The sequence below is a fragment of the Hermetia illucens genome, chromosome 4 (genome assembly GCF_905115235.1).
Source record: "Hermetia illucens chromosome 4, iHerIll2.2.curated.20191125, whole genome shotgun sequence".
Lineage (NCBI taxonomy): Eukaryota > Metazoa > Arthropoda > Insecta > Diptera > Stratiomyidae > Hermetia > Hermetia illucens.
Genome location: NC_051852.1, coordinates 63,213,463 through 63,226,945, shown reverse-complemented (window position 1 = coordinate 63,226,945; position 13,483 = coordinate 63,213,463). Strand labels below are relative to the sequence as shown.

The 13,483-nt window shown below is 42.3% G+C and overlaps 1 protein-coding gene across 5 annotated transcripts in view; it reads left to right on the top strand.

The window, feature by feature from the left end:
* Positions 1-13,483, top strand: part of LOC119656058 (nose resistant to fluoxetine protein 6) — a 133,602-nt gene that overhangs the window by 19,564 nt on the left and 100,555 nt on the right. For 4 of the 5 annotated variants that reach the window (XM_038062334.1, XM_038062333.1, XM_038062332.1 and 1 more), the window contains one exon: positions 2,073-2,857. In XM_038062334.1, coding sequence (XP_037918262.1) covers positions 2,125-2,857 — 733 coding nt within the window. In that variant the 5' untranslated portion in view covers positions 2,073-2,124. The remainder of the gene's footprint in view (positions 1-2,072; positions 2,858-13,483) is intronic. The other variant, XM_038062335.1, reaches the window with a different exon arrangement.

Here is a 13,483-nt window from a genome sequence, read left to right as displayed (position 1 = left end):
AAAACAATGTGGTCAGCATTGCGCTACTGAAAACCCCCTTAAATTCATCCTAGGACACCAGCATAGAGGATCATTTTTCGCATACACATGCCAAATCAAGCTGAACAATTTCGCGCGAATTTACGCGAATTTACTAAAGCCATGTAAATAAGATGATGATGGCAAAATTAACGAGAATAATTGACATTCGCGTCAAATATTAGAGTAGCATTTATGAAGAATCGATTTCTCCCTAGCCCTTTTTAAGGTTTTGTGTAAAACACTGCGCCATTTCGATATCTGCTCAAATAAATTTACTAATAGTATATTACCAACTTTTAGAAATTGACTGAAAAACTCCCCGCAACTTAGGAGTACACCGGCATAGAGGACAGTCTGGTGTATACACATGCCAAGTTTTATGGAAATTCGGCTATTAGTGTCAAAGTTATAGCAGTTCAAACTTATTCATTTCGTCCGAATTTACCGCATCCTAAGCCATATAATTAAGATGCGGACGCCATAATTAACGAGAATAATTGACATTCGAATGAAATATTAAAATTCCATTTCTGGAGAATATACTTGTCCCCAAACCTTTCCACTCTTCGCGTCTTCTTTTTCTTCAGTCTTTGTCCCGATCACAAGCGGGGTCGGTTCATCGTGATCGGTTTATTTTATCAAATGCCTGATCTGAATATACTCGCGAGGCTTTTAAACCCCTTTCCAGCGTATCAAGCCACCGTTGTTTCAGACGGCCTTTTGGTCGCTTACCATTGACTTCGATCCAATATTGGCAAATGAATTCTCGTTACCGCGAATTATGTCACCATACCGTCGAAAACGCCTCTCGCGCAGTTTTTCCACAATCGGTGCAACCCCAATTATAATTGATCGCAGATATTCTCCATTGTCTTTTATAGTCGGCCAACACTCAGAATCATAGAGAGCGGTAGACGGACGACATTGCGGTAAATTTTAGATTTGAGACGTTCGTTAATACGTCGAACACAAAGAACACCAGTTTTGGAATGCCACTTCATCCAGGTTGCGTTAATGCGTGAAGCAATTTCATTACGCAGTTCTCCATTGACTGATAGCATTGACCCGGGATATTTAAACGGTGAGTTCTGGGCAGGTTACTACCATTGACAGAACTGGGCTATTTAAATATCTCGAGTCAACGCTATCAGCCAGTGGAGAACTGCGTTATGCTCCTCACATAGCGAAACACAAAACCTTTTATACTTGAAGCGTCAAACTTCCGATTTCCCGGCTTATTTACATTTTGGTGCTGCAGTGCATGGTTCGACATTGTGTGTATCAGATGCTGCATCTATCAGATACAGCACTTAAAGCTGAAGGCGCCATAAACGCGAGCGAGCCGACGCACGACATGTTCGAGCCGACGGACAACAAGTTCGAGCTGTCGATCGCGTTGTCAATATACAATCAAAATTTTAAATTGGTGATTTTCTCCACGACAAGAGTTGAGAGTTATTTGCAATCAAGACATGCCACTTAAAGAGAACTTACCTCAGTCCCCAAAATCAACCCAGTCTATTTCAATAAATTTAAAATATAACTGGAGAACACGAGAAACGCTATCAAAGTACGAATTACGTCAGCTTTTAACAAACTGTTATCACAAACTTTAATTTTCCCAACTATCTTGGGAGCGACGCAGCGGACGAACTCTATCTTACGTTGCACCATACCGCCTGGAATGAACTCGATTTGAGAGTTGGGACGAGTTGTCGCATTTATTGTACCTTGAGATTCAGAGTAGAACATGGTGTTATCCTCGTAAAAAATATTTACAGTGGGTATTGTCTATCAAAGTCGTTGCGGCTATCTTGGGAAAAATATCCTCCTGCAGAAGCATTTCATAATGTTATTACATTAATATGTGTAAATTCGACAATTAGTTTGTGGCATGATAACTGTCTCATGTTCTGTTATGATTTCATTATCCAGTTTAAGCTGTTAAAGTAAGAAATCTGATACTAGCATCAAATTTATAAATATTTTTTTAGAAACCACCTTATATTACACCAGCGTACTGACATGAATTAATATTTTCTCCTTTTTAGAGTTTAATTTATACGACGACAACGGAAATAGAAACATAACGACCAAGTTGTGATGCTACTTGTATTATACCCGAAGGACCAAACACAATGTACAATGACGTTGCCTTCGGTAGTAATAATAGTATGGACATTCACTTTGACTGCTTGGGCTTATTCGGTCACGCTAGAGACTACTACGATTAAGTCACAATACGGGAACTACAGCAGTAAATTTATGGATTCATCTGTAAGGAAACTGGGGAGGCAGAAAGCTTCTGGGACACTGGTTAAATCAGGTCCTGTGTTAGGTGAATCAATAAGTGGTTATCCAGCGAGAATCGATTTTAATGTGGATGATTTTGAAGATCTTAGTGACAATTTCAAGAAGGGCGATGTGAATATCGAAGAAGTAGGAGTATTAAAAAATGTACAACTTTTAAGTTCAACCCTAGAACCGAATCCACTACCCAGAGTATTTTTGGGGAACAATGATAGCAACTACCATATTTTCAAAGTGTCGAAAAGTCCTAAGCAGAAGATGAAGAATTTTGATGCTACTAAAAAAGAAGAATTGCATAAACATATCGCGTTTAGATTTAATAGTTTTGAAACACCAAATTTCAACGTTCCGAATGTTAGTGGCGTTAATGATACCGATTTTAAAGGCTTTGAAGTGCTGACCAACATGTACAACCATTATCATTGGCAGCCAACTGAAATAAGGAGTAAAGTATCAGTTGCTTGCGGAGTTGAATTGTATGCTTATTTTTCGGCACTGAATAATAATGCTGAATGGGCTCAAAAAGGTAAGCATGTTTCATATATATACATATTATTGGTTACCCTAGGAAAATTTAAAAAAAAATTTCATGTCGTTCAAATATCAACTTTAATATTTAAAAGAAAATTTAGAAAAATGATTGACTGTTTCTCCATCTTAATAAGCACAGTGCCTTTAAATGCCATAAAGACTGTATTGCATGAATATTTTAAAAAAATATTTTGTAAAATGTTTTAATATCTACCCCAGACTTAACCGCCAGAGATGCGTAACAAGGCCCACGTTAAGCAAGCACTAAAAAATTAGCCAAAGTCTGGTTTCTAAGCAGATTCCAGATATAAACTAGGCCTGGCTAGAGTTGGATGACCTCCTCGTCGGTCATCCTGTAATATGATAGTATATTCTATGGCATTGCTGGGCTTTGCGGGAACATAATGTGTGAAAAACACGCATGTATTAATGTTCAATCATTCGAAGCTACTCAAACTCTTTACAGAATTCTAGAGGCTTCGCGAAGGGCACAATACCAAACAATACTTAATGGAAACCCTTTTTGAACAATGGAGAAAAATTTTAACAGAATATGTCCAAGGTTTCGTCGATTGCATGCCACTGCCCAGTGAAGGATGTATATGATGCTAAAAGTGTTAACTACTTGGAGTTTTCAATGTAGTTATTACGATTTTAAGATCTGTCCCGATTTCAATTTTGGTTTGGAAAATAAACTTTCTTTTGCTATTTGCCCTCAGCAAGGGCTTAATTTCATACTTTTTCGTTAATTTTCGTTACATTGTATCCAACATACGTGTAACGTACAGTACGTTCTTCTAAAAAAAACTAAACATATGTTACTCCTTTACTGAACACGGTGAAGGTGTATCTTCTTAACACAGTGGGAAAAAGTGCAATCTGGCCACCGTCGTCGTTCAAACGACAATTTGCATTTTTATTGTTTACACATAGAATAAACTACCTTCAGCATGTTAAAAGGCAAAGTTGAAGAGATTCCAAATTCAAGAGCACAAAGTGTTGGAAGGCAAAGTGAAAGGATCACAAGAATTCGAGGTTGCAAAGTGGGAGAGCGTCTTTCCGTAAGCGGCGCAATGCTCAGCGATCGATTACACTTTCCTCACTTTACATATTTTATAACATCTCTGACAATTTTGTTACATATTTGTGAGGGACTAAAGAAACTATTATTAAATTGTTAGAAGATAATTCAGAAGACATACACATTTAAAAGATATTAGAAAATAATTATTTTATTTAAAAGAACACTATGGTTTTTATCTTCTGTAACTTCTCTTCCTCAAATGCAGAAGCTTCATCACTATTATAAGCAGAGATCTCGTCATCAATTGAAATTTATAAAGCTTGTCCTTTTTTAGCTTTCTCCTACCTCGTAACAGGGTCAACTTATTCAGATCGGGTTCACCACATTTCTCCATTATAGCTTTGGTTGGGTGGAAAAATAAATGGTTAAATAAATTGTACAGGATCAAGACTCCCGAATTTAAAATTACCCGTCAAATCATCCTCCTCCTCTTTTAAGGTAATATTAGGTTGTTGCAAATGAAATGGCAGTTTTAGTACTAAAATTTGAAACGACTGTAAAGCTTACAAAAATTCATTTATTTAATTAAAATAGGTGCCAGTTGTTTCAAAACACTTCTCCCAGCGAGATTCAAGAGCATGTGTGCCGGTTTCGTAGGAGTCCAACTGTTCATCATCAACGGCGCAACAACCGGTATCCGGTCTAGGCCTGCCTTAATAAGGAACTCCAGACATCCCGGTTTTGCGCCGAGGTCCACCAATTCGATATCCCTAAAAGCTGTCTGGCGTCCTGGCCCACGCCATCGCTCCATCTTAGGCAGGGTCTGCCTCGTCTTCTTTTCCTACCATAGATATTGCCCTTATAGACTTTCCGGGTGGGATCATCTTCATCCATACGGATTAAGTGACCCGCCCACCGTAACCTATTGAGCCGGATTTCATCCACAACCGGACGGTCATGGTATCGCTCATAGATTTCGTCATTGTGTAGGCTACGGAATCGTCCATCCTCATGTAGGGGGCCAAAAATTCTTCGGAGGATTCTTCTCTCGAACGCGGCCAAGAGTTCGCAATTTTTCTTGCTAAGAACCCAAGTTTCCGAGGAATACATGGGGACTGGCAAGATCAGAGTCTTGTACAGTAAGAGCTTTGACCCTATGGTGAGACGTTTCGAGCGGAACAGTCTTTGTAAGCTGAAGTAGGCTCTGTTGGCTGACAACAACCGTGCGCGGATTTCATCATCGTAGTTGTTATCGGTTGTGATTTTCGACCCTAGATAGGAGAAATTGTCAACGGTCTCAAAGTTGTATTCCCCTATCCTTATTCTTGTTCGTGTTTGTGTTTGACCAGTGCGGTTTGATGTTGTTGGTTGATTCGTCTTCGGTGCTGACGTTGCCACCATGTATTTTGTCTTGCCTTCATTGATGTGCAGCCCAAGATCTCGCGCCGCCTGCTCGATCTGGATGAAGGCAGTTTGAACGTCTCGGGTGGTTCTTCCCATGATGTCGATATCGTCAGCATAGGCCAGTAGTTGGGTGGACTTGAAGAGGATCGTACCTCTTGCATTCACCTCAGCATCACGGATCACTTTCTCGAGGGCCAGGTTAAAGAGGGCGCATGATAGCGCATCCCCTTGTCGTAGACCGTTGTTGATGTCGAATGGTCTTGAGAGTGATCCTGCTGCTTTTATCTGGCCTCGCACATTGGTCAGGGTCAGCCTAGTCAGTCTTATTAATTTCGTCGGGATACCGAATTCTCTCATGGCCGTGTACAGTTTTACCCTGGCTATGCTATCATAGGCGGCTTTAAAATCGATGAACAGATGGTGCAACTGTTGTCCATATTCCAACAGTTTTTCCATCGCCTGCCGCAGAGAGAAAATCTGATCTGTTGCTGATTTGCCTGGAGTGAAGCCTCTTTGGTATGGGCCAATGATGTTCTGGGCGTATGGGACTATCCGGCCTAGCAAGATAGTGGAGAATATCTTATAGATGGTACTCAGCAACGTGATACCTCTATAATTGCTGCACTGTGTGATATCTCCCTTTTTATGTATGAGACAGATTATGCCTCGCTGCCAATCGTCAGGCATTGATTCGTTGTCCCATACCTTGAGCACAAGTTGATGAACCACTTGGTGTAACTGGTCGCCTCCATATTTAACCAATTCGGCTGTAATTCCATCGGCTCCTGGCGACTTATGATTTTTTAGCCGATGAATTGCACGGACTGTTTCTCCTAAACTTGGTGGTAGCAGTATTGGTCCGTCGTCTTCAGTTGGCGGGACCTCCAACTCGCCGATGTTCTGGTTGTTCAGTAGCTCATCAAAGTACTCAACCCATCGCTCTAATATGCCCATTCTGTCGGAAATCAGATTTCCCTCTTTGTCTCGGCAGGATGAGCATCGAGGTGTATAAGGCTTCATCCTGCTGACTTGTTGGTAAAACTTTCGCGCCTGGTGCGGTTGCTGCCTGTACTTTTCTAGTTCACAGACTTGTTGGTTCTCCCAGGCTTCCTTTTTCCGTCTGTGAAGTCGCTTCTCCGCTCGACGGAGTTCGTGATAAGTCTTTGCGCGTGCCCGCGTTCTTTGAGAATGCAGCATTACTCGGTATGCGGCATTGTTTCGTTCCGTTGCTAGCTTACATTCATCGTCAAACCAGCCGTTCCGACTCCTTTTGCGGCTGGGGCCAAGTATATTTGTGGCCGTATCCATGATAACGTTCTTCAGGTGGTTGTGAAGATCATTAGTTGATGCTTCATCTCCAGGTCCTCTATTGACTGCGGTTATTGCGGCATCCATTTCCCTCTTATAGGTGTCGCGGAGGGTTGTGTTGTGGATGGCTTCAGTGTTCACTCTCACCTGATTGTCAGAGGGGATTCTAGGTGGTATTGTTATTCGAGCTCGGAGCACCATGTCAACGAGATAGTGATCCGAGTCTATATTGGCCCCCCTATATGTTCTGACATTCATCAAGGCTGAGAGGTGGCGGCGTTCGATCAACACGTGGTCAATTTGGTTGAAAGTGGTCCCGTCTGGAGAGGCCCACGTATGTTTGTGGACCGCTTTCCGCGCAAACCAGGTACTTCCAACAACCATTTCGTGTGACCCTGCTAATTGAATAGTCCGCAGTCCGCTATCATTTGTTTTTTCGTGTAAGCTATGGGAGCCAACGTATCGCCTGAATACGGGCTCCTTCCCTACTTGGCTGTTAAAATCCCCAAGTATGATTTTGATATCATATCTGGGACAGGCTTCGAGGGTTCGTTCTACTGCCTCGTAGAAGGTATCCTTCTCCGACTCTGCAGTCTCCTCTGTAGGGGCGTGAACGTTTATGAGGCTTATATTTCTAAACTTGCCTCGCAAGCGCAGAGTGCATAGCCGTTCGCTTATACTTTCAAAGCCGATAACAGCAGGTTTCATTTTTTGGCTGACTAAGAAACCTACTCCGAGCACATGGTTCACTGGATGGCCGCTATAATATATGGTGTAGTGGCTCTTCTCCAGGAAACCGGTCCCTGTCCATCGCATCTCTTGCAACGCTGTTACATCAGCCCTATATTGGGACAGGGTATCGGCTAGCTGCTTGTCAGCTTCATCTCTGTACAGGGAGCGCACGTTCCATGAGAAAATGCGCAAATCGTTGTTCCTTTGTCGTTGCCGGGTCCGTCGTTTTAACATCCGTCCTATCCGAGGCTCCTGTTGTGGCTTCGTAACAGGTTGTTTTCCGTGTAGGGTTGTCAGCCCTACCCAACCCCCAACCTGGAGGACCAGTTGGTACAATTTGTCCCGTTTTTAGGCGCGGGAGACTCGCCTTCATCCTTCCCCGTCTGCAGCTTTTCGTCAAGAAAGAGCTCCCAGCGGTCACCACGTGGAGGTGGAGATAGGGTTTGGTAGTAGAGCTGTTGGCGTTGGTTCAGCAGGCATTTCCCAGGTTTTATGCTCCATCGTGGGTACCAATCCACGTTTCGCCCCGGGACCTATACTACCCTTTGACCACCAACTGTTGGGGGTTGATAAATTCGTCGAAGGCAATTTTGACAGGCTACATTGTTTTTCCGAGAAAAAGTGATCCAAATGCTTAAAAAGGTGGTAGTCAGTTGGCGAAAGGTTCGGTGAATATGGTGGATGAGGCGGAGTCTCATACTGCAATTCGTTCAACTTTCGAACCGTTGTTCAGGATACATGAGGTTGTTCATTGTCGTGAAGCAGTATCACACCATCTCTGTTGACCAACCTTGGCTGTTGAATAGTCAATTTTTGGTCCATTTCCTCGAGTTAGGCACAGTATTTCCGTGCATTTATCGTTTTTCCAGGTGCCAAAAAAGAATAGTAAATAACTCCAGTTGTAGACCACCAAACAGTCACCATTACCTTCTTCGGATGGACGCCCGGTTTTGGCATATGCTTCGGTGGCTCATCAGCATCTAGCCATTGTACTGATCGGCGACAACTGTCGTATAATATCCACTTTTCATCACATGTCACCATTCTGTGCAAAAAGGGATCGCTTCTGTTGCGGGTGAGTAAAGGACTGCAAATTTCCATTCGAAGCTCTATGTTTTGCTCCCTAAGGGCATGCGGAACCCATTTGTCGAGCTTTTTCACCTTTCCAAGTTGTCGCAAGTGCCGCAAAACTGTCGAATAGTGTACGCCCAGTTTCTCTGCAATGTCTCCCACAGATTGACGTATGTTGGATTCGACTAGCAAACGCAGCTTGTGGTTGACAATCGATGGTCCTGGATGTCCACTTGGCTCACTTTGAAGGTTTACGTCACCTGACCGGAATTTTTGGAACCACCGTGATTGTGGTTAGTCGCTTAACACACAATGCTGGCAACGTGCCAAGTTCGCTCTTTAAAACCAAAGTGTTGGGGCAAACTCACCACCAACCTTAGCTCCGCTCGAAAAGTCTTGTGAGGCTTTGGTATTAAGAAAGAGACTTTATTCTTTGCTACACGTTCTTTTATACAAATTATTTGCTTCCGAATAAATTATATCGATATGGTATTAATTTACAATGAGAACTTAACCGAAAAAATTTGCTGACTTGTGGTTCCATTTGAAATTCGCTTGCACGATAGAATTGGATGTCAATATACGAATGAATTTACAAACAAAGTATGAAAGGCTCAGATTTCATTGACAAAGCGTAATAGCTACGAAGTTCAAATGCAAACCATGTGTGTGTTGTTATGTTTACAGATACAAAAACGTTTATATTTCATATGCTGTTTTAGATACATGATGAATTTGATACTTAAAATAATAATGTTTACATTTTGGATTGCTATTTCAAATACATGATGAGCTTGAACTACTGTTAAGATTTGTAGATTTCTGAACATTTTGCCCGCCAAGAATCACTGGTTCTTCAGAGGATGGAAGCCTCATACCATTGTGTGGTCGCTGAAGGGCGGCGGCGGTTGACCTGTTGGTGATGCTGGGTTGATTCCTCCACACAAACCATGTCATGAATGCCTAGATGAGTACAAATCCACCCCCTACGGTGGAGCTTAGAATGGCGGTGTGTCCTTAACTCGATGCTAAATGGGGGATATAAAAGCTCTTTGTAGTTCGGTTTCCTTGAGCTGCGCCTTCTGGAGAAATGAGCCATCCTGTCTTAAGATGGGTTCTGCGTTGTTCGGATTGGTCTAGATTCAAGAGGATTGATGACATTCATGAAAGTAGCTCGAATTTGTAGATTTTGGGCGTGGTGGGTGCTGGCTTGGATTGTCGTTGTTTCGGGATCGATGCAGCAATTTGGAGCAATTTCCAAAATTACCACTTCCTTGATTCGAAGGTCTTCTCGATGACCGCTGCAAACAATGGATACTGGTTTGACGGTAGGAGTAACAAACATCCAGTTGTTTGCCCTATACAGTTGTTTGCAAAGCATTGTTTGTAGTGTGAAGGTTACTTGAGCACAATCGGTTTTATTAATCCGGTCGAAGATTTGGTTCAGTAAGCAGTTTGGTTATTTATTGACGTTGTATAGTATATTAACCGAGCAATCGCGCATATACGGGGAGATGATTTGATATTCTCTGAGCTTTTCGTGATCCATTTCAAAGTATGTTAACTCATAAACCTTACACAAAACCTTATTAAAATCGGTTTACCGTCTGTCTGTCTGTCTGTCCGTCACACGCATTTTTCTCGGAGACGGTTATAGCGATTGACACCAAATTTGGTAGAAAGGTAGGAACTGTGAACGCTCACACATACTGTGAGTTACACCCTTTTACGTTGAATTTAAGGTGGGGGTCCCCATACATGCAAAAAGGGGGTGTAAAATTTTTTTTCATCAAATATAGTCATGTGGGGTATCAAATTAAAAGTGTCGATTAGTACTTTTCGAAGCCGGTCTTAGTTTTGACATTTCTTGGAAACGTGGGGAGTGCGGGGGATGAAAGTGATCATTTCTCAAAGGGGGCCATTCTCAGAAACTACCAAATCGAAAAATCTGAAAAAAATCAGGAGGCTGCCACTATATGGTGCCTGGGCTCCGAAATACCTTTCATACCGATATCTTTTCTAAGGAAGTTAATAATAGTATATTACTATAATTTTTTGTAACTGGCTGGCAACCCCCCTTAAATTCATTCTAGCGGCACGAAATTCTGCAGTGATGTAGGCTATAATGTAGAGCATGATCATACCAAGTTCGATGGAAATCGCACTATTACTAACAAATTTATAATACGTCGAAGTTGTTGCTTCTTTGAAAATTGAAGACTATCAATGCCAATATCACCCGAAAGTGGACATATGCATATATTACGTGCTACGTACTAAGAAATACACAAAACCTTTCGTACCTGAAGCTTCCAGCTTCCGGTTTCCCGACTTGTTGTATTATTGAGAATAATCCAGAAATTGTGATTCCCATGTTTGTAGAGGTATACCACGTGGGTCCTGTTTGTTTCGGGTCTATCCTGAAGGATTCACCTAAACTATGCTGTACTTTTGTTAACGTGCTTTGCAGTGTGGCTGGGGAACAGACTTCAGCAGTTTGTCCGAATCCAGTCTGCACCTGTTGCAAAATTTCGTACTTGTGTTTAATTTGAGTTAACACCTCTCAGGCTAGTTAATGTGTAGTGAGGAATTTGGACAATTGTTCTGTACCATTTGGACACCTCGTTCATTGCGTCAGTGGTATGGTTCAATTTCAATTTCAGATTACTTGATTTAATTTTGTTCTTGTAGTCCACTGGGATTCATTCATCATTTTTGTTGTGGTTAGAAATAAATTACTTTGTTGGTGAGTGATCTCTATTAGTTGTTGTTGGTTTTTATTTAATTTGTCCAAGTCTCGGTAGACCTCGTCGTTCACGCCGAATACTCTTGCAATAGGTTTCCTAGAAGTCTACGTTTTTTGCGGTTCACAATCCACGATTGGATTAGACTTGCCGTGCTAAACGTTTCATGTTGAAGCTGTTCCATTAACTCATGCGGAGCATATTTGTGATATGTTTTTATATAGTTGTTGTATGGTGGTCAGGTCTGTTGATATTTCTTCAGTGCTTAGTTCGAAGTTGACCTTTAATTGCCTTCGTGAGAGTTGAAGCTGTCCCAAATGTTCCACGTAAATTCCTCCGCTAAGCGGTTTGATAGAGTATGTAGACGCTGTGGCATCAATGTACATAAGGGCTGTCAACATAGTGAGCATGGTCCTTACATGCGTTTTAACAGCCTGCTTTCTACCAGGTTGTGAGGCTTGTTGGTCATCAGCTTACTGTGGCACTGCGGCTTTCCACGGTTCGTCCTTTGGTAGTGGACATATCTTGGTAAGTGGTCGATCAAGGGATCCGGTAGCTGTTTTTACTGTTACCACTCTGGGCAGGTTGTCCTTTCCGAGATGGAGTGCCGTTATCCTCCCCATTGGCCAGTTGAGCGATGCCTGGTTCTCGTGTTTGATTAATACTAAATCTGCTACGATTACTCGACGATTTTCGCTGAACCATTTACTTTTCTGGTGGAGTTGTGTCAAATATTCGAGACTCCATCTTTGCCAGAACACGCGTTTCATTCTTTGAACCATTTGCCACGTATTTGACAGCTTGTCTTCAGTATGACCATCCGGAAGTTCGAAGAAATTCTGGTTCTGGTTTTCCAGAGTATTCGTTGGTAGTCTCGGTCAGCTTGGTGAATTGGAATTTGCCGGTACATTTTCTCCGTGTCAGCTGCTATTACGTATTGCAACGTTCTCCACTTCATGATAATATTCGGAAGATTGTTTTGAATGCTTGGGCCTACCAGCAAAATATCGTCAAGGGATTTTCCTGCTGGAATGACTTGCGACGCGTTGAATACAACTCGAAGCTTTGTTGTTGAGCTGTCTTGTTTACATACGGCATGATGAGGCATATAATAACTGTGTGGTGAATAAATTTCCTTTGGGCTCACTTCTGTCATGTGGCCTAAGTCGATGTATTCCTGCATGAATGCGACATATTGGGTTCTTAGTTCTATGTTTCCCAGTAGTCGCCTTTCGAGTTGTGAAAATTGTACATACGCCGCCTGCCTGGTTTGAGTTCAGACATAACGAACAAGCCATATGCATCTGCTCCAAGTAAAACATCGATGTGACCTGGAGCTCCGTAATCAGGATCAGCTAAATCTCGCAGGTTGCAATGTACTGGTAACTTGGCGTTTGTCTCGACTGCTGGGCAAATATTGGCGATTTTTGAGATGATTAGAGTTGATAACCTGATGTCTTCACCATACTTGGGTTGTACCCGCAGCTCTACTTTGCCCTTTGTTTTTATGGGAGACGTTGAATATATAGCCCCCTGATGTTGAAGCTTGCGTGCTGCCGTTTTATCCCCAAAGATTGGACTGCTTTTTCGGTGATGAAGCTTCTCTGAGAGCCCGAATCAAGGGGGGCTCTTAAGGTGATTAGTTGTCCTACACTATTTCTCACCTTGATTCTCGCGGTGGTTAATAACACGGTCTGGGTAGGTTCGGGTTGGTTTGCCATGAGTGCTGTCGTTGAAGAGGCTAACTGCTTTGCGACTTCCTTGGGTTTTGTCTTCTCCTCACCATCACTATGTGTAATGTATGATGTTTCTTGCTGCACGCGCGGCAATGATTTTTCGATGGGCAGTTCTTGACATTGTGACCTTTTTTCATGCAGTTGTAGCAGGCCCTTTGTTCTTAAACTTGCCTTAAACTTGCTGCATTGAGTATTAAAATGATCCTTCCGGTAAAAACTGCATGCGATTGCTTCATTCACCATGAGGGCGTCTAATTTGCCTATTTTTTTTTGTCGTGCCCAATGCTTCCAATGCTCCTAGGTTTGGTATCTCAGAAGCGCATCCTAGCGAGGCCGCCCATAGCCTTCGCGACTGGATGTCTAATTTCTGGCTGATCATGTAGATGATGAGTGCATCTCAATTGCCGACGTTGATGTCAATCCCTTTCACGTTGGCGAGGAATTCGGTTGTTGCATCCACTAGATTTTTTACAGCTGAATCGCGCTCCTCCTTACACAACAGCACCAACTGGTGGTGGTTTTATACAACAAAATCGCAACTAACTTCACTTGATTGGTAAATCGGCCATTTTATGTGCAACAATCTAATATTAACACTCAGT